The sequence below is a fragment of the Hemicordylus capensis genome, chromosome 2 (assembly GCF_027244095.1).
Source record: "Hemicordylus capensis ecotype Gifberg chromosome 2, rHemCap1.1.pri, whole genome shotgun sequence".
In the NCBI taxonomy this organism is placed as follows: domain Eukaryota; kingdom Metazoa; phylum Chordata; class Lepidosauria; order Squamata; family Cordylidae; genus Hemicordylus; species Hemicordylus capensis.
In genome coordinates this window covers 244415735-244438072 of record NC_069658.1, presented here as the reverse complement: position 1 = coordinate 244438072, position 22338 = coordinate 244415735, and the positions used below count along the sequence as shown (strand labels likewise).

Here is a 22338-nt window from a genome sequence, read left to right as displayed (position 1 = left end):
CGTGCACACCTGCAGTGGCTACATCCAGTCCAAGGAGGCACAAGGCGGCAAGAAGGTGCGCTGCCACCCTGCTGGGCCGTTTGAAAAGGCAGCACCGGCGAGGGAAATGCAGAGGGAGGGATCAGAGCACCCTCCCGCTTCCTTAAAGAGACCCACCACACACACACACACACAGAGCGCCCTTCAAATCGCCTGCGCCGCTTCCATGCACACAACTTTCTTGGACCAGGCATGAGAAGGCTAGCGCGCCTTGTTTTCTGGTGGGCGTCCATCTAAGGGTTAAAGTAAAAGAAATCAATTTCCTAGAGAGGCAAATGGACGGAAAGGGAGGGGCCGACCCGGCCGAGGATATCTTCCTCTCCCGCGCGCTGCCGCCTTGGTTCCTTCTTCTTTCTTTCTTTCTCCCGGGTGAGGCTCAGGCGTTCTTCTCTGGCGGCTGCGGAGTTCCACGTGCGCGTGAGTCCCAGGAGGACAGCAGCGTGGGAAGGAAGAAGGGAAGAGACCTGGGGGTAGGCAGCGAAGGGAGGGAATAAGCAAGGTGTGTTGGAGGGAACCCCAGCAGAGAGGGAATGGAGGCGAAAGGCTGCTGCCGCTTGGGAGGAGCAAGAGCGATGAGAAGAGAGGCGAGAGCGAGCCCTCCTTCCCGTTTTGCCCCCTCTCGCTCCTGTGTCTCTCTCTCTGGGATGCCTTCATTCCTGCACTCAAAGGAGCTCAACGGGAGGTGTGGGGCGGGGGATAACCATGTGGGGCGGAGAGCAGGCACGGCTCCTCCATTGTGGAGGACTCCCATGAAGTAGCCTCCAAACAGCCCCGCTCTGGGCTCCTTGGAGGAAGAGCGGGATATAAAATGTAAATTATTATTTACCCTCCCGCTTTGGCATGTGCCTCTTTCCTGTAAGGGGAAGGCCTAGGAGTGAGCTGGAAGCGTCCATCTTTGCTTAGGGAAAGGCGGGGTGCTTAAGGGGGAGGAGTTGGGGACAAGGTGCTCACCATTGTTTTGCTGGGTGCCCTGAACCTCTTGGCTTAGGGTTCTTGGTGTCCTATGCGAAGTATGATTTTCGTGGGCGTGGGGGTGCCTGCACATTCGGGATAGATGGAAGATGAGAACTCTTACCTGTTCTTCTGAATGAGTTACTTTGCATTTTCAAAGAGTTTGGAAACTGGGAGGAAGAGTCTCCTCTCCCTCTCCTTTTGTATTTTAAGCTTTTTCTTTTTTAAAAAATCCTAATTAATATTACAGAAGAGTCTTGCAATGCTGAGAAAGTGCTCTTCAGAAATCCTTAATGGGGCTCACACAGGATCCTATTACACATTAGACAAATGTCTGAGCCACCTTCAGGACCAGGAAATGGGGTTGATCTACCAATGGCTGCTAATCTACGGCACAGCAACACTTTGATTTTGTCCCCACTTGGATTTAAATGAGTACCACAGATGCCAAAGAGCATGGAAGGTGTGAAATTTTCGACCTAGGGAGCCAGTGTGGTCTAGTTGTAATAGTGTTAGACTAGGACTGGGGAGAGCCAAGTACAAATCCCTATTTGGCCAAGAAACTCACTTCCCTCTCTGCCCAAACTACCTCACAGGGTTGTTGTGAGGATAGAAATAAAATCTCCTTGCTGCTGTTCCCAGACTCCCATGCAATGCCCATGTTGTTTGGGTGTAAATTATTTTTAATATTTCATCAGCACACACATACACACAGTGAGACAGATAGATACATCCTTCTGCACTTGAAAGTTCCTTCCAAAACAAGCAGGAAGAGGTGGGCTTCCATCTGCCACCCTAAGCACGGAAGCCTACACACATTGCCACTAGTCACTGCAGAAGTGTACTGTAAGGGCAGAAAAGTGCTCCTGCATCTGTCCATGATTGTCCACTCCTCTTCCAGACCCTGAGTCAACCAATCCAGTGTGTCTCTCCCCTCTGAGTCCCCTACTTATTTTTGGTTTACAAATTTTATCTGTTATTTTTTCTCATAATAAAGCAAGTACAGGTGTACAAGTATACAAGTACATGTCCACTCAATTCATTTTAGATCCCGTTCAGGAAGGCCCCACTCTGAATGCAGGTGCGCACACATTGCCTTGATACTGCTGCCCAGAACAAAACTCATTCTGCACAGAAATGAAAAAAATTCGAGGAACCACTGTGTTGGACTACAACACCCATCATTCCCAGCCACAATGGCCATTGCTGAGGATGATGGGCATTGAAGTCCAACATCACCTGGGGACCCAAGGTTGAGAACTCCTGCGTTGTAGGTTTCCATTTAATGTTTTTGCACGCTGCTCTTATACTTTAAAAATCACTTTTATTATAAGAAAAAGGAAGGGGCAGAATGAGAGTGAGTGAGAGAGAGAGAGAAACAATGGGAGAAGCCAAGCATTAATTCCCAGAGATAAACACTGTTGCAGCCTTCATCCTCCACCAGCCTTTCTTAACAGCAGTCAAGCAGTAAAAGGAAGGGCAGCGTTCAGAACAAAGTTTAGTATTGGAGCATTGTGAGGCTTTTATTCTGATAGCCTGAAGGGCAACCTACAGGAAGAGAGGAGCTCCTCCCTCCAGCTCAGACAGCTACTCCACAGGCTACTGCCCAGGGAAGGAGGCAGTGCTTGCATGCCCCATGCATGCAAGAGGGAGGAGGGAGTCACTCTCTCTCCTCCCACTCCCCTGTCCAGCCAGTTCTTCTTTGTGTTGAGCCTGAGGCAAGCCGCTAGGTGCTGAGACCTAGATCAGAGATGGAGAGTCACGTAGTCCTGTGATTATTACACACAATAGCTGTGTATTGTGGCTGCAGCAGCCAGCAGAGACACGGGGGAGTGGTGGAGGAGACCCCCCTCCGTCTGGACTCCACCTCTGCTTTCCATCAGTGTAGACAACCAGTGCGGTACAGTGGTTAGAGTGTTGGACTAGGAGGGAAAGGAAAGGTTGTGCCATTGAGTCGGTGTTGACTCCTGGCAACCATAGAGCCATGTGGTGGGTGTGTTCTCCATAGGGATTTGGTGGAGGCGCCTTGAGCTGGCAGGCAGATGTGGTGAGCGGGTGGGGGGCGGCAGAGCCCTCTGGCCCTCTGAATTGGCTTGTTATCTACTCCATCCATGTCTGACAGTCAGTGTCGGGGTGGCAGGCATGTTCTAGGTTCCCCCCCCCGCCCATCATTGCCTCCCTCACTGAACCTCCACATTTACTCCATCCCTTAATTGTAATGGAGTAGGAGGTAGTACTTTTTCTATACTCCCAGAAAAAGTACAGTTAACCCTCCTTGAAAAAAATAAGCCTCTGAAAAAATAGCATGGAGGCAAAGCCATAGCAAAGAAACCAAAAATAAAGATTGAGGGGTGAGATACTAAAAAACAGTAAGCTGCCCACCTCCCAAATTTCACACCGTGGCAAGTCAAATGTATGAAGTGATTACAAAAAGGAGGGACGTTTCAACACAAAACAAGTCCTGTGGGCCAAAAACATACCAGATGTAACAAGGATTTGCTGGTGATTAATGTCTTGAGAAAATGGAAGAGAGATTTTGTTGTGCATTAGAAAGCATGAAAAGGGTTCATTCTTTCATGGGGTTCATGCTCTCTAAATGAAAGCATGAAAATGGGTAGTGGGGAGGCTGTGGAGCCTGTGCCAGTCCCTGGATTATTTGAGTACGTGACAATGCCCCTGACTGCCTCTGTTTCCTGTCTGTGCTGTTTTGGGTGCAGGGTTATCAGAAGCTGCTCCTACTTTTTTCCAGACAGATTGGGTCGCATTGGACCACGGTCACTGCCCACTCTAAGGGGGATTGTGCAGGAGGGCGACCAAAGTACCCATGGGAATAATCTCCACTTATCCACGATGAAGGAAGGCATCAGAAATCCTTGCCCTGAATCTTTCTCTATTTCTCTCGCTTTATTTCAGCCTCTCACACATCTTTCTCTAACTTTTGTGTCCTTTGCAGGAATTATGTTGGCACTGCATTCTCAGCTATTTCTTCTTTGTGTCGAAGTCAGTATGTGCAGGGTTTGTTTGTTGGGGGAAGAAGACCTGGGGCAGGCAGGTTTCCTCTCTTCCTGGAACATCCCCCTAGGCCTGAAGGAATCTCCCTTTGCTTTGGCTTCGGTCAAAGCTACCCATTAGGAAGGCTGTGAAGGCCGCTCATGCAGGTGTGATTCTTGCTAACTGAGCCTTTGAAAGTGTCAGATCTCAAATATTGAGCAGGGGGAGATCAACTGCGCCTCTTCATCCCAGCATAGTATCTTTTTTTCTGGTAGCTATTGCTGCTATCTCCATTGCTCCCTTTTCTCCTGCTCCCCTCACACCATCTTGCCTTAACTATTGTTTGGATTTATCTTAGAATGGAGAAAACCATGAGGGAGGAAATGTTTTCTTCCTTTTCAGGCTCTGTTGACCTTTCAGGAGGTGGCTGTGTGCATTTCACAGAGGAGGAGTGGGCTCTGCTGGATCAGGGCCAAAGAGCCCTGCACAGGGAAGTTATGGAGGAGAACTTTGCTGTGCTGCCCTCCCTGGGTAAGGCTCCCTCTTTTTCCCTTAAAAGTGAGAGCGAGATCAGTCTGGCTCATTCAGTACCTGAGAGGATGGTGCATGTAATGCCAAGCCTTTTAGTTTGATCCACATAGGCAACATGATGCACAGTGGCTTGATCCACAAGACATATTTTGGGAAAGATGCATTGGGGGAAGCATCGGAGGATGCATCTCCAGAGCAAACGTGTCTGAGTGCAAACACTTGACAACACCTCCACTGTGCTTCTGTTTAGTCCTGATGAGCATCCATCTAAGGAGAAAATTCCATTTCCCAGATGAGCAAAGAGAAAGGAATGAATGTGGAAAATAGCTTCCAGCTCCTTCCACCACTTCTGCAAAGTGGCTTCTGGGCTTCTCTCCCAAACCCATGAGTGGGATCAGGGGGCCCCTGATCTGGGATCTAGTGAGTCCTCAATGTATCTGGGGCTGCAATGGAGGAGAAATGCCACCCCCAGAAAAATGTGGGTGGGAAAAGGAAGGAGGGAAGGAAAAATTCCATCTGGGGGAGTGGGGTCCATCTTTAACATAGTTTTCTGCAGGGAAGGGCAAGTGCAGGGGGAGGAATTATTTGGGGCAGAGGTCAGGGAAGGCAATTCCATTGTGTGACCACCACCCACAGACCGAAGGACTTGGCCTAAGTGGCGCTTCGGTGAAGGGAACTAACCCCTCTCCTGTATGTTCCCCTGAAGTTATAGCATTTGCTTGTCTTTCCTGTAAGTTGTGTTTGCTTTAAAAAATAATCATCCAGGAGGAAGAGAAATACAATTCTTTCCCCCACAGGGCTTTGCCCGTCTAAATCCTCTGCTAATCTTTTACCCGATTCCTGTCTGGCATCTTCTGTGCTGCTTCAGGTGCAGGCACCAATGGAAGCAGCCACTCATTTCCCTCAAGCAGAGGAGGCTTGAATTCGACGCCAGTCAGAGCCCGTGTTGAGGGGCATCTTGCAGGAGGGTGACTGAAGGACCCTTGCCCTGCTTTTATGTTTCCCTGAGCTTTGATTCTCTGTAAATGTCATATTCCTAAATCTTCCCACCATTTTGCATCCTTTGCAGGTGCTGGAATTATGTTGGCAATGCATTCTCGGCCATCTCTTCTTTCTGTTGTGGAAGAAGCATCCGCACGACCAGATCAGGTAGGGGAGGGACCATTGGGGACGGAGGATGCCTGCTAACAGGCAGTCTCTCTCCCCTCCATGTCCTGCTGGGCCTGAAAGAATCTCTTCTTTCCTTTGGCTTTGGTCAAAGCTGCTTGCTCAGAATGCCGTCCAGGCCTCACGTGAAGGCCTGAATCTTGTTAACTTGGCAAGGAAGCACCTTTGAAAGTGCAGGCCCTCAGATATTTAGCAAGAGGAGAGCAAGGGTTGACAGCACAGCATCTTTTCCACTTCGTATCAGCACAACATCTTTTCCACTGGCTGTTGCTGGTGTCTTCCTGTGTCTTGAAAGAACTGGATCTCCTTTGGGACAAGGAACTATCACCCACATCCGTTTCTTTTGGTTTCTAAACCACTTTGAATTATATACAAATATACTTAGCAATCCTGGGGGGAATATCCCCGATCCTTCTTGCACCACCTCACCTTATCAACCCTTCTGGATTTTGCTTAGAAGGGAAAGCCCCGTTATGTGACCCATGAAGGAGAAATCGTTTTCTTCTTGTTTCAGGCTCCGGTTACCTTTGGGGAGGTGGCTGTGCATTTCAGCGAGGAGGAGTGGGCTCTGCTGGATCTGGACCAAAGAGCCCTGTACAGGGAAGTTATGGAGGAGAATTTTTGGAATGTTGTCTCTCTGGGTAAGAGCCCTTATTTTAGCAGTATAGTTGTTAATGTTAAACTTGGAGCAGGAAGATCCTGCTTCAAATATCCCTTCAGTGATGAAGTTCATTGGGTGGCTTTGGACCAGTAATCTCTCTGCGTACCTCATAGGGTTGTTGTGAACATAAAAGGGCGGGTGCATAATGGAGGAAGGGTGGGATATAAAAACAAGAAATAAAGCAGAACCCCAAAGAGGCTCTTTCTGAACATATAAAACTGCCTTTTCGGGATTCTTCTAGTTCAGCCTTCTCTACATTGTCTGGCAGCGCCTCTCCAGAATTTTGGAGAAATATTTCCCCAGGTCTACCTGGAGTTTCTACCAGAGGATGGAAACTGAGACTCTTTGCATGGAAAGCAGGTGCTCAGTGATTGAGCTGCAGCCCCTCCCGAGGAATCTGACATTCTAGAGGGAGGGGCATCTCAATAATAATAATAATAATTATTATTAATAAAAATGTTATTTGTTAGCCACCCCTTAACAAATTGTTCTTTGGGCGGCTCACAACACAGGATTAGAACATGCAATAAAAACACATAATACATAAGGGGTGGGGGGTGGGGCAAAAATACAAAATACAATACAAAGCAGTTTTAAAACTTTTAAAAATAATTAAAAATCATATTTGAAGATCAAAAAAGTGTTGTTTTTTTAAAGCCTGAGTTAACAAAAAGGTCTTTACTTGGCATCTTACAAAACAAAGAAATGAAGCCAGACAAACTTCACTGGGGTGGCTATTCCATAAACGGGGTGCCACCACCAAAAAGGCCCTCTCCCTAGCAGCCACCCACCTTGCCTCATTTGGCAGGGGCACCTGGAGCAGGGCCTTCAAAGAAGATCTTAAGGCCTGGGTTGGGACATATGGGGAAGGCGCTCTCTCAGGTCCCAAGCCATTTATTTTATTATTTTTTTATTCTATTTAACATATTTTTATGCCACCCAAAACTTACAAAGATTAAAAAGTAAAACATTAATTAAAAACAAAAACAAAAAATTTAAAAGCAAGCAATTTAAAACACAATTTAAAATTTTAAAACAATATTCTAAAAACAACATTAAAACAATCAAAACAATATCAGTTAAAAGCCTGGGTGAACAGATGTGTCTTTAAAGACTTTTTAAAAGTTGTCAGAGGGGGTCATTTAGGGGTTTAAAGGTTAAAACCAGCACTTTGAATTGGGCCTGGAAACTGGGAGCCAGTGCAGCTGATGACACACTGGCACAATATGCTCAAACTGTCCAGTCCTGGTTTATAATCTTGCAGCCCTGTTTTGTACCAGCTGCAGTTCCCAGACCATTTTCAAAGGCAGCCCCACATACAATGCATTGCAGTAATCTAAGGGAGAGGTTGCCAAAGCATGAGTAACTGTGGCCAAGATATCTCTGTCCGGGTAAGGTTGCAGTTGGCGTATCAGCTGAAGCTGATAAAAGGCTCTCCGAGCCACAGCTTGAGCCTCTATTGACAATGCCAGATCAATGAGCACCCCCAGACTGTGAACCTGGTTCTTCAGGGGGAGTGCAACCCCATCTAGAATAGTCTGAACATCATTCACCCAGGCAGAGAAACCACCAACCAGTAGTACTTCTGTCTTGTCTGGATTGAGTCTTAACTTGTTCACCCTCATTCAGGCACTGATTCAGGGCAGTCACCACCTCAGCTGCATCTGATGAAAAAGAGGGATACAGTATCTGCATCCTGATCCAATTCTCCAGCTGACCTCTCCCAGCAGTTTCATGTAGATGTTAAAAAGCGTAGAGGAAAGAATGTAACCCCCTAGCGCCACCTTTGGGAACGAGCCTCAAGGTAGGAGCAGAACCACCTCCAAACAGTGCCTCCCACACCCAACTCGGCCAGCCTATCCAAAAAGATACCATGGGCAATGGTATCAAAAGCCACTGAGAGATCCAAGAGAATTAACAGCGTTGTACGCCCTCCCTGTCTGCATAGGTCATCCCACAGGGCAACGAAAGCAGTTTCTGTTCCAAAGCCAGGCCTGATTGAAATGGATCTGGGACCACTGTCTCTCTCAGTGAAGCATTTAGAACCTGCTGGACCCAGCTAAAAATTCCCTCCCTACTAGATTTAGTAAGCCATGAAGGGCAAGGGTCAAGTATGCATGTGGTTGGCCAATCTCGACTGAACACCTTGTCCACATCCTCGGGGAGCAATAATTGACACTCCTCCGGCAAAACTAGACCAGGGTTTTCTCTGGGTACCTCTCCCAATGATCCTGCATCAGCCATAATGTCCGACTTATGGTGAATGTGAGCAACTTTACTTTCAAAGTTCTGTGCAAATGTGTCACGGCATGCTAGTGAGGGTTCTAATACATCTTGCCCAGGGCCAGATTTCAGAAGGCCCTGCATCCCCCAGAAAAGCCCTGCTGGACGACATTGAGAGGACGCAGTGGTGGATGGAAAAAAATGTTCCTTCTGTTCCATCACTGCCACAGAATAGACTCAACAATCTGTGTTCACCCAGATTCACCCCAAGTTTTCCTCTACCTACGTTCCAGCCATCTCCCAACTTGCTTCATTGCCCTCGGCCCAGGTGTTTACCAAGGCGCTGCTCAGGCTCTGCTTTGTGGGAGAGGGCACTTGGGAGTGATTGTGTCAACAAACCCAAGTCATCTCTCCATTCCAGAGAGCAACTAAAGTTTCAACAGGAGCACCTGCCATACCAGCCAGAAAATCCCCCAGAGCCCTTGGGAATCCATTGACGTCCATCATTTTTGGGGGGGCAGACCATCTTAATAGATCCCCCACCCTCGCAGAGTACTATAGCCATGGAAACTCTAAACCTCAGAAGGAAGTGATCTGACCATGACAAGGGCACAGATGACACATCCCGCCCTACACCACTTTCAAATCACCACCCTCCTGCCCAGTCAAAAAAACTAGATCCAGAGTGTGCCGCAGTTCATGTGTTGGGCAAACAACGTGTTGGGACAGCCCCGTGCTTGTCATGGTGGCCATGAAGTCTTGAGCTGCCTCGGACAAGGCAGCCTCAGGATGGATGTTGAAGTCATCTAGAACAATCATCCTAGGAGTCCTCAACACCAAATCAGAGACTACTTCCATGAGCTCAGGTAGGGAGACAGCTGGGCAGTGGGGTGTGCAGAACACCAACATAATCTTCACCCTGTCCTGAGCGCCCAACTCCAGGTACAAACAAGCATTCACATGGACTGAGGCCTAGAGAAGAAAACAGAGCTTTTATAAATTACAGAGACCCCACCACTCCAGCCTATGCTGATGCTGCACTAATACCCAGGGGGACAGAGCCGGGAAAAGACCAATCTCCCCCAGCTCCCCTACCCAGGTCTCTGTAATATAAACCAGGTCAGCCCCTTCATAAGAACAGCCCTGCTGGATCAGGCCCAAGGCCCATCTAGTCCAGCATCGTGTTTTGCACAGTGGCCCACCAGATGCTGCTGGAAGCCACAGGCAGGAGTGGAGGGCATGCCCTCTCTCCTGCTATTACTCCCCTGCAACTGGTACTCAGAGGCATCCTGCCTTTGAGGCTGGAGGTGGCCCACAGCCCTCCAACTGGTAGCCGTTGATAGACCTCCATGAAGTTATCCAAACCCCTCTTAAAGCCTTCCAGGTTGTTGGCTGTCACCACATCTTGTGGCAGAGAATTCCACAAGTTGATTATGCATTGTGTGAAAAAATACTTCCATTTGCTGGTTCTAGATTTCCTGGCAATCAATTTCATGGGATGAACACTGGTTCTAGTTTTAGGTGAGAGGGAGCAGAATTTCTCTCTCTCTGCTTTCTCCACAACATGCATCATTTTATAGACCTCTATCATGTCTCCCCACAGTCATCTTTTTTCTAAACTAAAAAGCCCCAGGTGTTGTAGCCTTGCCTCATAAGAAAGGTGCTCTAGGCCCATGATGATGGTGATGATTCTACATTTATATCCCGCTCTTCCTCCAAGGAGCCCAGATTGGTGTACTACATACTTGAGTTTCTGTTTCACAACAACCCTGTGAAGTAGGTTAGGCTGAGAGAGAAGTGACTGGCCCAGACTCACCCAACTCGTTTCATGGCTGAATGGGGATTTGAACTCGGGTCTCCCCGGTCCTAGTCCAGCACTCTAACCACTACACCACGCTGGCTCCTTTCTTCTCATCATCTTCGTTGCCCTCTTCTGCACTTCCTCCAGTTCAACAATGTCCTTTTTTAGATGTGGTGACCAGAATTGTACGCAGTACTCCAAGTGTGGCTGCACCATAGTTTTGTATAAGGGCATTATAATATTAGCCGTTTCATTTTCAATCCCCTTCCTAATGATCCCTAGCATACAATTGGCCTTTTTCACAGCTGCTGCACATTGAGTCGACACTTTCAACGAGGAGTCCACCACGACCCCAAGTTCCCTCTCCTGGTCAGTCACCGACACCTCAGATCCCATCAGCATATACTTGAAGCTGGGGTTTTTCGTCCCAATGTGCATCACTTTACACTTGCCAACACTGAACTGCATTTGCCATTTTGTCACCCACTCCCCCAGTTTGGAGAGATCCTTTTGGAGCTCCTCACAATCTGTTTTGGATTTCACTACCCAAAAGACTTTGGTATCATCTGCAAATTTGGCCACCTCGCTACTTACCCTGCTTCTAGATCATTGATGAATAAAGCACCGGTCCCAGTACAGATCCCTGGGGGACCCCACTTCTTACTTCCCTCCATTGTGAAAAAACTCCATTTATACCTACCCTCTGTTTCTTGTCTTTCAACCAGTTAGCAATCCACACATGTACTTGTCCCCTTATCCCATGACTGCTAAGTTTCCTCAGGAGTCTTTGATGAGGAACAGCCTCCACAATTAAATCACGGATGATAAAGATTTTATTCTGGACTGACCTGGCATTAAACAGCAGCACCAGCAGGCCAAAGGAGAGTCTGATAAAGCAGCCAGGAACCCTCCCATTATGGGAACAGCCAGAAGAAGGGATAAGAATATGATGTTAAGCCACTCTTCCCCTCTCCTGGTGTACAGGGTCCTATGCCATACCTTCCCCTACCCATAACCCCTCAGCCATATACTGAGTCAGACCATTAGGTCCATCTAACTTAGTATTGTCTACATAGACTGGCAGTGACTTCTCCAAGGTTGTAGGCAGGAATCTCTCTTAGCCCTATCTTGGAGATGCCAGGGAGGGAATTTGGAAACTTCTGCCCTTCCCAGAGCAGCTCCATCCCCTACGGGGAATATCTTATAGTGCTCATACATGTAGTCTCCCATTCAAATGCAACTAGAGCAGACCCTGCTTAGGTAAGGAGACAAGTCATGCTTGCTACCACAAGACCCGCTCTCCTCTCCATGGACACTGACTCCACCTGCAAGCCAGTACATTGATACGTTCAGCACATTCCCTGTATAAAGAATGGAGACAATGTCTGTAGCAAATTCCAACATTCCCCTTTTCATTGTCTTGTTCTTTAAATCATGACTCTCATTGTCTCTCACAGATTCTGAAATTGTTCTCTGGCTAGAGGCTTTGTAGAGGCTTTGTCTGCCACTATTTCCTCCGAGGCACAGTACTTTAGCTGGATCAAATTTCTCTCTTGCAAGATTCTCACCTAAGTGGTACTTAGTGTTGATATGTTTGCTCCTTTGCGTAGTTTTGTCATTTGTGAGAGGAGACTAGCTCTGGTTATCCTCAAACATGGTAATTAGCTTTGGCTCCCTTATCTCAAAGTCCAGTAGGAGGCTATGCAACCATACAACTTCTTGACCAGCCTGTGCTGCTGATACATGTTCTGCCTCAGTTGGAGAGAAAGCAACAATGGACTGTTTCTTACTCATCCATGAAACCACTCCTCCTTCAAAAAAGAAAACATTCCCACTGGTTGGTTTTCTATCCTCCTTGTCCTCAGCCCAGTTGGCATCCATCTAACCTACCAGCCTAGGTTCTTTACTGGTAGGTAGCAGTAATTCTAAACCTGCATGCCTTTTAGATATTGTCCAGTCCTTTTAACAGCAGTGCACTCTCTTTGTTGTTGAGTTCACTTTTCTGCACAATATCCCAATCACTGCTGCAATGTCTGGTCATTTTATTTATATATCCTGTATTTATATATCCTGTTTTTCCAATGATTCACTGTGTCCTTTTCCTTTCATAAAGCCCCTTTCAATTGGGGTATTTACTTTATTTGCTTCTGTCAAACCAAGACATTCTATTTAGTCTGCGATCTTTTGTTTATTATTTTGGGTAAAACTCCCATCTTCTCACCTTTTTACTAGAATTCCTAAATAATAGATTTCTCCCCATTCTTTGATTTCTAGTTCTTAAACTTTTCACTAACTTGTAGCAGTCACAGACAGGTGCAGATGTTTCTTCATAATCTTCTCCATATTTTTGTGCATAACCTTTGACAACCAATCTTGCTTTATAGCGCTGAAGAGCACTTATAGCGCTTCTGCATCACATTTAGTTGTAAAAACCCATTTGTATAATATGGCTTTTCTACCCTCAGGTAGTTACAAGAGTCCGTATTTTGTTCTTACAAAGTAATGCAATCTCTTCTTTGCTGCCTGCAACCATTTATCTGTCTCTGAATCAAGCATGCCTTCACTTTTGTGCCAGTCTGTAAGTTCTGGCATTTTCTCTTCTCTGACTGCCCATGACAAACTCTTAGGTGGAATCCCTTTATTGATTCTGCTTGAGCATCTCACTTCTTGTTTTATCTCAGTCTCCCATTTTTGATTAGACCTCTCTATCATATCAAAGTTTCCAATATGTGAAGAGTCTATAAACAGCAACCACAGCAGCAAAATAAATAAGTAATCATACTTCTTTATTTTGCTGCTGTGGTTGCTGTTTATTCTCTTCACTTACTGGAAAATCCAGGTCACAGTAAAACATCACATTGGCATTTGACTTTTGCCTCTCTTCAAAACATGCAACACTGCACAGTTTAACAGTCTCTGTTATGGGATCCAACTATTCTGTAGCTTTTGCTATTCAGTGCATAACCTATGAATATTCCTCCTTCACTTCTGCAATCTAATTTTTTTCTTATTCTTTAGGAATATATGCACCCCATTTATGGAATAGCCTCCCCAGTGAGGTTCGCCTAGCTTCATCACGTTATTTTAGATGCCAGGTAAAGACCTTTTTGTTCACTCAGGCCTTTATATTTTGATTTTTAAATTTGATTTTTAAAGAGTTTTTAACTTGCTTTGTATTGTGTGTTTTTTTTTAAAAAAAAATCTCCCCTCCCCCCCCCCTTTTTTGGTCTGTTATGATATCCCTAGTATTTGTTGTGTAGTGTGTTTTTATTTGGTGTTTTACTGTTTTCCAGACCTTAGTCTGGAAATGTCTAGAAGCATACTTCCAAGCATTTCAATCAAAGTTCTGTTTTTTCTCTCTGCCACTCCATTTTGCTCTGGAATATAAGGTATTGTTCTCTCATATTTAATTCCTTGTTCTTTTAAGTATGCTCAATATCCTTCCCAATATATTCCCCACCATTATCAGTGTGCAAAGTCTTAAGTCTTATTCCAAATTTGTTGCTTACTCTGACCACATATTCTTTTTAGCAACACTTCCCTTTTCTCCTTTAGTAGGTAAGTTGTAAGTATAGCAAGAAAAATCATCTATGAAAGTCAGGAAATAGAGATTCTTTCCTGGTGTCTTTACTGGAAAGGGCCCACAAATATCACTGTGAATCAAATCCAAAACCTCACTGGATTGCCTTTCTGTGGTTGATGAACTTTGTGCCCCTTGTTGCTTTTGCTTTAACACATTCAGTGCATTTGACTTCAGATTTCCATGGTTACTTGCAGGTTTCTTGCCATTTGTTCTTTTACTAATTTTGAAATGTGTCCCTTGCTTGGATGCTCAAATGGGTGATGCCATAAACTCATGCAATCCTTGTGTGCACACTCACTTGCAGCAACAGCTTGTTCTCTTTTGCAATCTATTTCATACCGTTGATCTTCTTTCAACATGCCTTTCATCAGAAGTTTTCCTCTTTTGGAAATAAAGCAGTGGTCTGTTCTGAAAATAACTCTACATACATGCCTTGTAGTTGTTTTTACACTCATTAAACTGTTTTGCAAATTTGGAACACAGTATGCTTCTGGAATACACACTTCATTCTCTCTCTCTCTCTCTCTCTCTATCTCTCTCTCTCTCTCTCTCTCTCTCTCTGACTTTTATTACACAACTGCAGCATAAGAGGAACTTGAGTATTCATGGTTGTTTGTTGCAAAACCTTCAATCTTTCCCACATCTGTCTTGCTGTATTTTTGTCTGCTGTATGATTAACTGATCACTTACAGTCAGATGTGTATCCCATGGCTTTCTTGTTTTAAGAATCCCATTCTCGCTATTTCTCTTCATTATCTGTCAGACTATCTTTGTTCTGGAGGAACAAAGACCAAGTGTATTAACTCTGAAGGACAATTTTCTGTAGTTTGTTTCATTGAGCAGTTCAGTGCCTCTCCACAAATGCAATTTTGTCTAGCTTTCTTGCCTACAGCTCTTTATCACACAACCTATTGCTTCACAACTGGGCCCATAACCCAGTGTTGCAGAGTAATTACTTATCCTCTTGTAATTATTTATCCTCTTTAAGTAATTGAAAAAGAAGCCAACTTTAAATGAGAAACAAGAGTTTGATATTTATTACTAACTAAACATAATCTAAGAAAACGACAGACTAATAGTCTCTTATGCAGAGAGAGGGAGGGAGAAACTGTGACTCCACCCTCAAGCCAGTACATAGATACATTCAAATAGAGAAGCATGCCCTGTATAAAGAACTGAGATAATATCTGTAGTAAATCCTAACATTCCCTGGCACCTCCAAGATAAGCTGAGATAGACTCTTGCCTGTAACCTTGGAGAAGCCGACGCCAGTCAGTGTAGACAATACTGAACTAGATGGACCAATGGTCTGACTCAGTATATGGCAGCTTCCTATGTTCCTATGTACCTTGGTCTTTGACAGGTTTGGTCATCGGTCATACCAGATCTTGCTCCTGGTCAAAGGCAACACCTTGATTTCTTCAGTCTCATTCAGCATACACATACACCCTCATGCATGCTGATATACTTCTTAGGGGTATCTGATTCACCACTGCGCCCCTTAATGTGGAACAGTGTACGTACTATGTGCTTATCTGTTTCAGGCATATTTGAGAAAAACAACCTAAAAGCTGCTTCAGGTCACACAGCTGCAGAAACAGTGTTGGCAAGGCCACTGATGATTAAAACTTTCCATCAGAGTCCTGAATTCAAGCCAGGTGCTCTCTCAGCACCAAGACTCTGCCTGCTGCATCCACCTCTCTCTGTCATACACACAAGATGTCCCTTATTGTTCCATTAAGAGAACATATAATTGGGGGTTGTTCATTGATCTCAGGCTCCCTTTTTGTTCCTGGCTCTGAACATTTTTCTTTCTTCATTTCAGCAGGTGACAGGTGGGAAAGGGACAAGGAGGGGGAAGCCCATGGAAGATTGTTGGCAGGTACCAGACATAAAAATAGAGAGCTACAGAGAATGAAAATGGAAGCAAAGCGGAAGAGGAGGAATGGGCTTTCTGCTACTCAGCATGGTGACCTCCATAAAAACACAATCCAGAAAAAAGAGGAGGAAGTAAGAGAGAGAAGTCTGTGCCCTGTGTATAAGGAAAGCTTCAGTTTTGAACCAAGCCATCAATCTCAGTGGAAAATGCACAAAGAAGAGAAACCAAATAAATGGTTGGAATGTGGGCAAAGCTTCAGTGACAGTGAAAATCTTGGTATGAGTCAAATAATCCATACTGAAGAGAAACCTTTAGAATTATTGGAGTGTGGAAAGAGCTTCCATCAGTCGGACTCCCTTACTAAGCATCAAAGAACACACACCGGAGAGAAACCATATCACTGCTTGGAGTGTGGAAAGAGCTTCAGAATAAGTTCACACCTCACTTTACACCAAAGGGTTCACACAGGGGAGAAACGATATAGATGTCTGGAGTGTGGAAAGAGCTTTTGTGATAAGGGAAATCTTACTAATCATCAAAGAACCCATACTGGAGATAAACCATATATGTGCTTGGAATGTGGAAAGAGCTTCAGTGTGAGTTCACGTCTCGCTTCACATAAAAGTATTCACACAGGGGAGAAACCATATAAATGTTTGGAGTGTGGAAAGAGCTTCTGTGAGAAGGGAAATCTTACTAAACATCAAAGAACACACACTGGAGATAAACCATATAAATGCTTGGAGTGTGGAAAGAGTTTCTATGAATCGGACTGCCTTACTAAACATCAAAGAACACACACTGGGGAGAAACCATATCACTGCTTGGAGTGTGGAAAAAGCTTCACTGTGAGTTCACACCTCATTTCACATCAAAGGATTCACACTGGGGAGAAACCATATAATTGCTTGGAGTGTGGAAAGAGCTTCAGGGGCAAGGGAAGTCTTACAGAACATCAAAGAACGCACACTGGGGAGCAGCCATATAAATGCTTAGAGTGTGGAAAGAGCTTCCATCGAGGACAGTCCTTTTCTAGACATCAAAGAACCCACACTGGGGAGAAACCATATAAGTGCTTGGAGTGTGGAAAGAGCTTCAGCAACAAGGGATCTCTTACTAAACATCAAAGAACGCACACTGGAGATAAACCATATAAATGCTTGGTGTGTGGAAAGAGCTTCCATGAATTGAACTCCCTTACCAAACATCAAATAATGCATACCAGGGAGAAACCATATCCTTGCTTGGAGTGTGGAAAGAGCTTCACTGTGAGTTCATACCTCATTTCACATCAAAGGATTCACACTGGGGAGAAACCATATATATGTCTGGAATGTGGAAAGAGCTTCAGGGTCAAGGCAGGTCTTACAGAACATCAAAGAACACACACTGGGGAGAAGCCATATAAATGCTTGGAGTGTGGAAAGAGCTTCCGTCAGAGCTCACACCTCACTTCACATCGAAGGATTCACACTGGAGAAAACCCATGTAATGGCTTATAGTGTAGAAAGAACTTCTGTCACAGGAAGTTGCTTATCTCACCTCAAATAATCTCTTGATGAGTGATGTAACTAAATCCCAGGAGAAGTGCCACATCATGCTGTGGCAAAAACAGCAAAGAAAGTGTTTCAAGAAGATTGCAAGCCTCACTTCATTGTAACGCTTTCAGTTATGGGGGGAGCAACTGAATCTGTCCCTGGAGTGTGAAAAGAGCTTTGATCAGAGGCACTCCCTTACTCCTCACCAGAGAACCCTCTCCTATGATTTCGATTGTAAAGGAACTCACTTTAGAAAGGACTAGAGCTACTTTAATCTGCTCTGGTTAAAGCAAGAACAACACATACCTTTAAAACTTGTTCTTTTATTTCGGCATGAGCTTCTATGTGTGTATTTGACAAAAGAGGTGTCTTGCCTGTGAATGATAATGCCTTCCTCTCCATCTTGATGGTGAAGCACCATCCAGCTTCCTTCACTTTAAAAATGGTGCAGAGTATCAGCGTTATCCAGTGGCCCCGCATACTGTAAGATTTTACTTTAATGATGTTTTTCATGCCTCTTCCCATAGCAGACCACACATCTGTTCCATTTTCTTTTAAAATAAGAGTCTGGCCTCCAGAAAGGGTAGTTCCCCTCTCTCCATTACAAGGTGGTGGGCTTGTGCTCCATGTTGGTACCCTTATGTCTAAATGGCAATACTTTCCACAGGCACTGTCTGCTCCTCTGGTCTATGATATGTTTCAGCCTCTGTGGCTTGAGTTTAAACTAGCATTTGGGCAGTGTGTAGAGGAGTGGTACAGAAGAATTCTCCAGTCAGACAAAAAGTTCCCTGATCCTCCAGGAGAGGTAGAAAGACATCTGCAGTCACACAAAGGCTGGTAGGCTGGGTAGCCCATACCAATTTTAAGAAAAAGATCTTGGGGGTGTGATGGATAGTGAAAATGTGGGCAGCAGCTGTGAAAAAATGGAATTCTACACCCAAAATTTACCACCATCCCACCCAGATGGCTCTTGGTGGTTCACATAAATGAAACCAATACAACCCATTGAAAACGCAAAATAAAAAACAGCTTAACCCTATTTAAAAAACACTATAAAGGCCAGGCTAAAAAGATGTGTTTTTCAGGTTCTTTTAAAGGCTTGTAAGATTCTTAAGGCTCTGATATCTCTGGGGAGTTCATTTTACACCCAGGAGTAGCTATTGATCCTGATTTGCCACTAGGCAACCTGGTGGCAGGCAGAGACGGGCCTCTATCAATGACCTTAATGTGCGATGGGGCTCATGCTGAAGAAGGTGCTTTCCCAGGTAACCTAGTCCTGAGCCATTTAAGGCTATAAAGGTAATTTCAGACAGAAAAACCTAGCCAAAAAGTGAAACAGGAGACAAAATCTCAAGGTGCTATGGGAAATTCATTGGATCCTGATCATGCTGACCACTGAAGATGGTGTCCGCGCATGCTCAGATGCCATTTCCGTGCCAACCCTGCCCCCACAGGCTACTGGGAGCATCCCTGCATCCACATGGTGGTGTGTTTAATCCAGATAGTGCCACAATGGGGCAGAGGAAGGGCCTTGGAGGAGCAGGTCTTCTCCTCTTGAAGCACTCATTCGTCCCCGCTGAAAGGTTTTGGTGGGGGAAGCTCGAAGTATTTCAGTGCCTCAAACAGAGGCACCGAACTGCTCCGTGCACATCCCTACTGCAAGAGTGGTGGCCCAAAGGTTTGGAAAACCCTGGCACAAAGTTCAGTGTATCACACACTTTATATATTTACTCCTGACTAGTATATCTTTCAAATTGTTGATTCTCTTAAAGGAAAGGACTGGCTTTTCCTAGCATCCTGATATAAAATGTGCCAATGGTGTTTGATTTTCTTTTTTAAATTATTCATAATGTAGTTAAATGTTAAGCTACAATGTACAGAAGCTGAAGATCTCTTCTTTGATGGCTGCAGAAGTTCGTCCCTTGGGACTGCTATAAATTTTCTCAAACTGGCTCAGGATAACCTCTCTCCAGAAACTTGTTTGATCACCCTAGATTCCATTCTAATCAGTGGAATTGTTATTCAGTGGAATAATGAGTTTTATTCTCAAAAATTGCCCAAATGGTATATTTTCCCTGAGGCACTTAGAATGAGAACTGTCAAAGATAAGGTTCCTATCTGTAGGTTTCCTATACAAAGATGTATGCAAATAGCCATTTTCATCCCTGATCGACAGATCCAGAAAATAGATTTCTTCTCTGTTAAAATTAACATTAAGGTCATATGAAGAGGTCTGTCTCCAGTTACCAACGGTATGTCTGGTGGCAACTCAGAGGCTGGCCTTCCCTGTAGCTGCTTCTGGGCTATGGAATCCACTCCTGGCAGAAATCCATTGCTTGAGTTCATTGTTGGCCTTCGGGAGAGCCATTAAAACCTATCTGTTTGGCCTGGACTTCCAGGGTTTTAGAACTGTTTTAAATGTTTTAATAGTCACGGGTTTTATTTTTGTTGCTGTGCACTGCCCAAGGCCATTTGGATGGGGCAGTATATAAACGTATTAAATAAATACTAAAATGTGTATTGTGTTGGATGTTCTGATCCCTGTAATTAACACAGCCAAAAAAAGATTGTAATTCTAGTGTACTACGCCTCCAAAATTTAAAAATATATATACATCAATAAACCTGTACCAAATAACCGAATTAAAATTAAAATGGTTATCAGAGGAAAAAGTGTGTATGTCCATAAGCATCCATGTACAGATTTGCTATTTCAGGTGCCATAGGACACTGCATGGCTACTTCCTGCACCTGCCAAAAAAAACAGGCCATTGAAGTGGAAATACTTTTTCTATATATATTTCCACTAAGTTGACAAGAAAATGGAGGGGTGGGATTTGAACACCGGCTGCCATATACTGAGTCAGACCATTGGTCCATCTAACTCAGTCTTGTCTACACAGACTGGCAGCAGCTTCTCCATCAGAAAGATTGTCAAACTAGTCTCCTGGATCATGTGGATAGTAATCAGTTTGTCTGATCTCCTGTTGTCCCTTTGGAACAAAATGCCTTGTTTCCTTTTTCCCTTAAAAAAAAAAAAAAAAAAGAGGAAGCCCAAGACAGTGTTATATTGGTATCACTGCTCTCCCCTGTATGTGACTCCCATTCATTGTTGGTCATCATCCTCTACTAGTAAAGATCATCCTCTACTAATAAACATGATCCTCTATTACAGATCATCCTCTACTAATAAAGATGCCTTTTTAGATTCCCTATATATCTAAGGATACATTTTATTAGACTCATAATCAGTCTCATCATGTAAGAATTTCTTATACTTGAATAGTTTTAATCATCTAAAAAGATCTTTATCTAATGAATTTTATGTTCTATTTCTTTATATTTACTCTGTTTTAACTTTTCCAGCTGTTCATCCAAAGTCTTTTGTAACTGCAAATTGACTTGTGTTGAGGTCTCAATAATAACATAAGGTCTTGTGAACACTTGGGGACAGGCCTTCTCCATTGCTGCTCTGAGGCTTTGGACTGCACTCCTGGCTGACATAAGAGCCTCCCCATCTCTGACAATGTTTTAAAAGGCAGTTGAGATGTATTTGTTCACCCAGGCTTTTATTTAGCTCCCCAGTTTTAAGTTTTGTGTTTAATTTTAGATTGTCTTAATTTGTACTGTTTTTATTTTAAACTACCCAGAGACATGCATTTTGGTTGGCTTATAAATTTGTTAATAAATAAATAAAATGGCATGCCACTTATTAATGGAATCCTCATTGTCCTCAAACATGCCAGATTTCTTTACAGTTCTTAAACCCCTGGTTATTCTTTTCACCTGACAATATTCCAGAAGGGTGAAAGCATGTAATTCACTCCTTTTTGTGTAGGGAGACAAATTCTTCCCCAGACCATCACAAAACTCTGACTTGTTTCTCAAAAAATGGAAGGTTGTTCGAATTGTTTATCCAAATAGCATAGCTGTAGATGTCCCGTTCCATGATCTCCCAAGATGCAAAAGCAAACAGGAGACAAAATCTTTAGGTGCTGTGAGAAATTTATTGCAGCCCAACATGTTTCAGCCAAAAGCTTTCTATATGGGCAATACTAAAATAACATTTAAAAATGCAGTTAAGCCACTCCATAAAATACATTTGAAACAAAATAAAAATGAAACAACTAATAATGCATCATGCTCATGGCTACCTACATGTGTAGTATTTCAAAGAGAACTTGGACACGTAGACCTTAACTTTCTCAGAAGCTTACAACATTGCAAACTAGAGAAGCAAATTTATACCATTGTCCATAGACCCAGCTGTGATTCATGAACTGTAAAGACATCAGATATTAAAAGAAATCCCACCCTTCATTTAAGCATAGCCAAAAAACCAAGTTCCTCATTTAATTCCTGGGAACCAAAGTGCTTCTCTGTTAAGTAGAACTTTATCATTTCCATGTGTAATTTTTTCAGTTGCCCAAAATGGTACATCCCTAAATGACTGTTTTTTCTCCAAAAAATGAGTTACCAAAAGGGACACCCAATTCCCCCCCCCCCCGCCCCCACACACACACCCACACACCATCACAGCACCTTGAAGTTATGTCTCCAGGTTCACTCATAAGAACATAGCCCTGCTGGATCAAGCCCAAGACCCATCTAGTCCAGCATCCTGTTTCATATAGTGGCCCACCAGATGCCGCTGGAAGCCTACAGGCAGGAGTTGAGAACATGCCCTCTCTCCTGCTGTTACTCCCCTGCAACTAGTACTCAGAGGCATCCTGCCTTTGAGGCTGGAGGTGGCCTATAGCCCTTTGACTAGCAGCCAATGATAGACCTCTTCTCCATGAAGTTACCCAAACCCCTCTTAAAGCCATCCTGGTTGTTGGCTGTCACCACATTTCATGGCAGAGAATTCCACAAGTTGATTATGCATTGTGTGAAAAAATACTTCCATTTGCTGGTCCTAAATTTCCTGGCAATCAATTTCATGAGATGACCCCTGGTTCTAGTGTTATGTGAGAGG

General features: G+C 44.3%; 1 protein-coding gene across 20 annotated transcripts; it reads left to right on the top strand.

The window, feature by feature from the left end:
* The first annotated feature begins 225 nt into the window (after positions 1-225).
* LOC128344819 (zinc finger protein 501-like) lies at positions 226-21075 on the top strand. Of its 20 annotated transcripts, none has more exons than XM_053295730.1 (5): positions 404-509; positions 4384-4512; positions 5582-5661; positions 6194-6320; positions 15773-21075. In XM_053295730.1, exons 2-5 carry the CDS (start codon positions 4479-4481, stop codon positions 17326-17328), a joined length of 1797 nt encoding a protein of 598 aa, XP_053151705.1. In that variant the 5' UTR covers positions 404-509; positions 4384-4478; the 3' UTR covers positions 17329-21075. The 20 variants fall into 20 exon arrangements, with proteins under 20 accessions (XP_053151702.1, XP_053151703.1, XP_053151711.1 ...); XM_053295732.1 differs by having other exon boundaries at positions 413-456; XM_053295731.1 differs by having other exon boundaries at positions 429-538.
* The last annotated feature ends 1263 nt before the right edge of the window (positions 21076-22338 follow it).

Bases quoted from the DNA above. Each gene is read 5' to 3' on its own strand.
- LOC128344819 (XM_053295727.1), top strand. From the start codon at position 315: ATGGACGGAAAGGGAGGGGCCGACCCGGCCGAGGATATCTTCCTCTCC. The intron at 4,513-6,193 runs GTAAGGCTCCCT...TTCTTGTTTCAG, and splicing joins TGCTGTGCTGCCCTCCCTGG to GCTCCGGTTACCTTTGGGGA. The intron at 6,321-15,772 runs GTAAGAGCCCTT...TCTTCATTTCAG, and splicing joins TTGGAATGTTGTCTCTCTGG to CAGGTGACAGGTGGGAAAGG.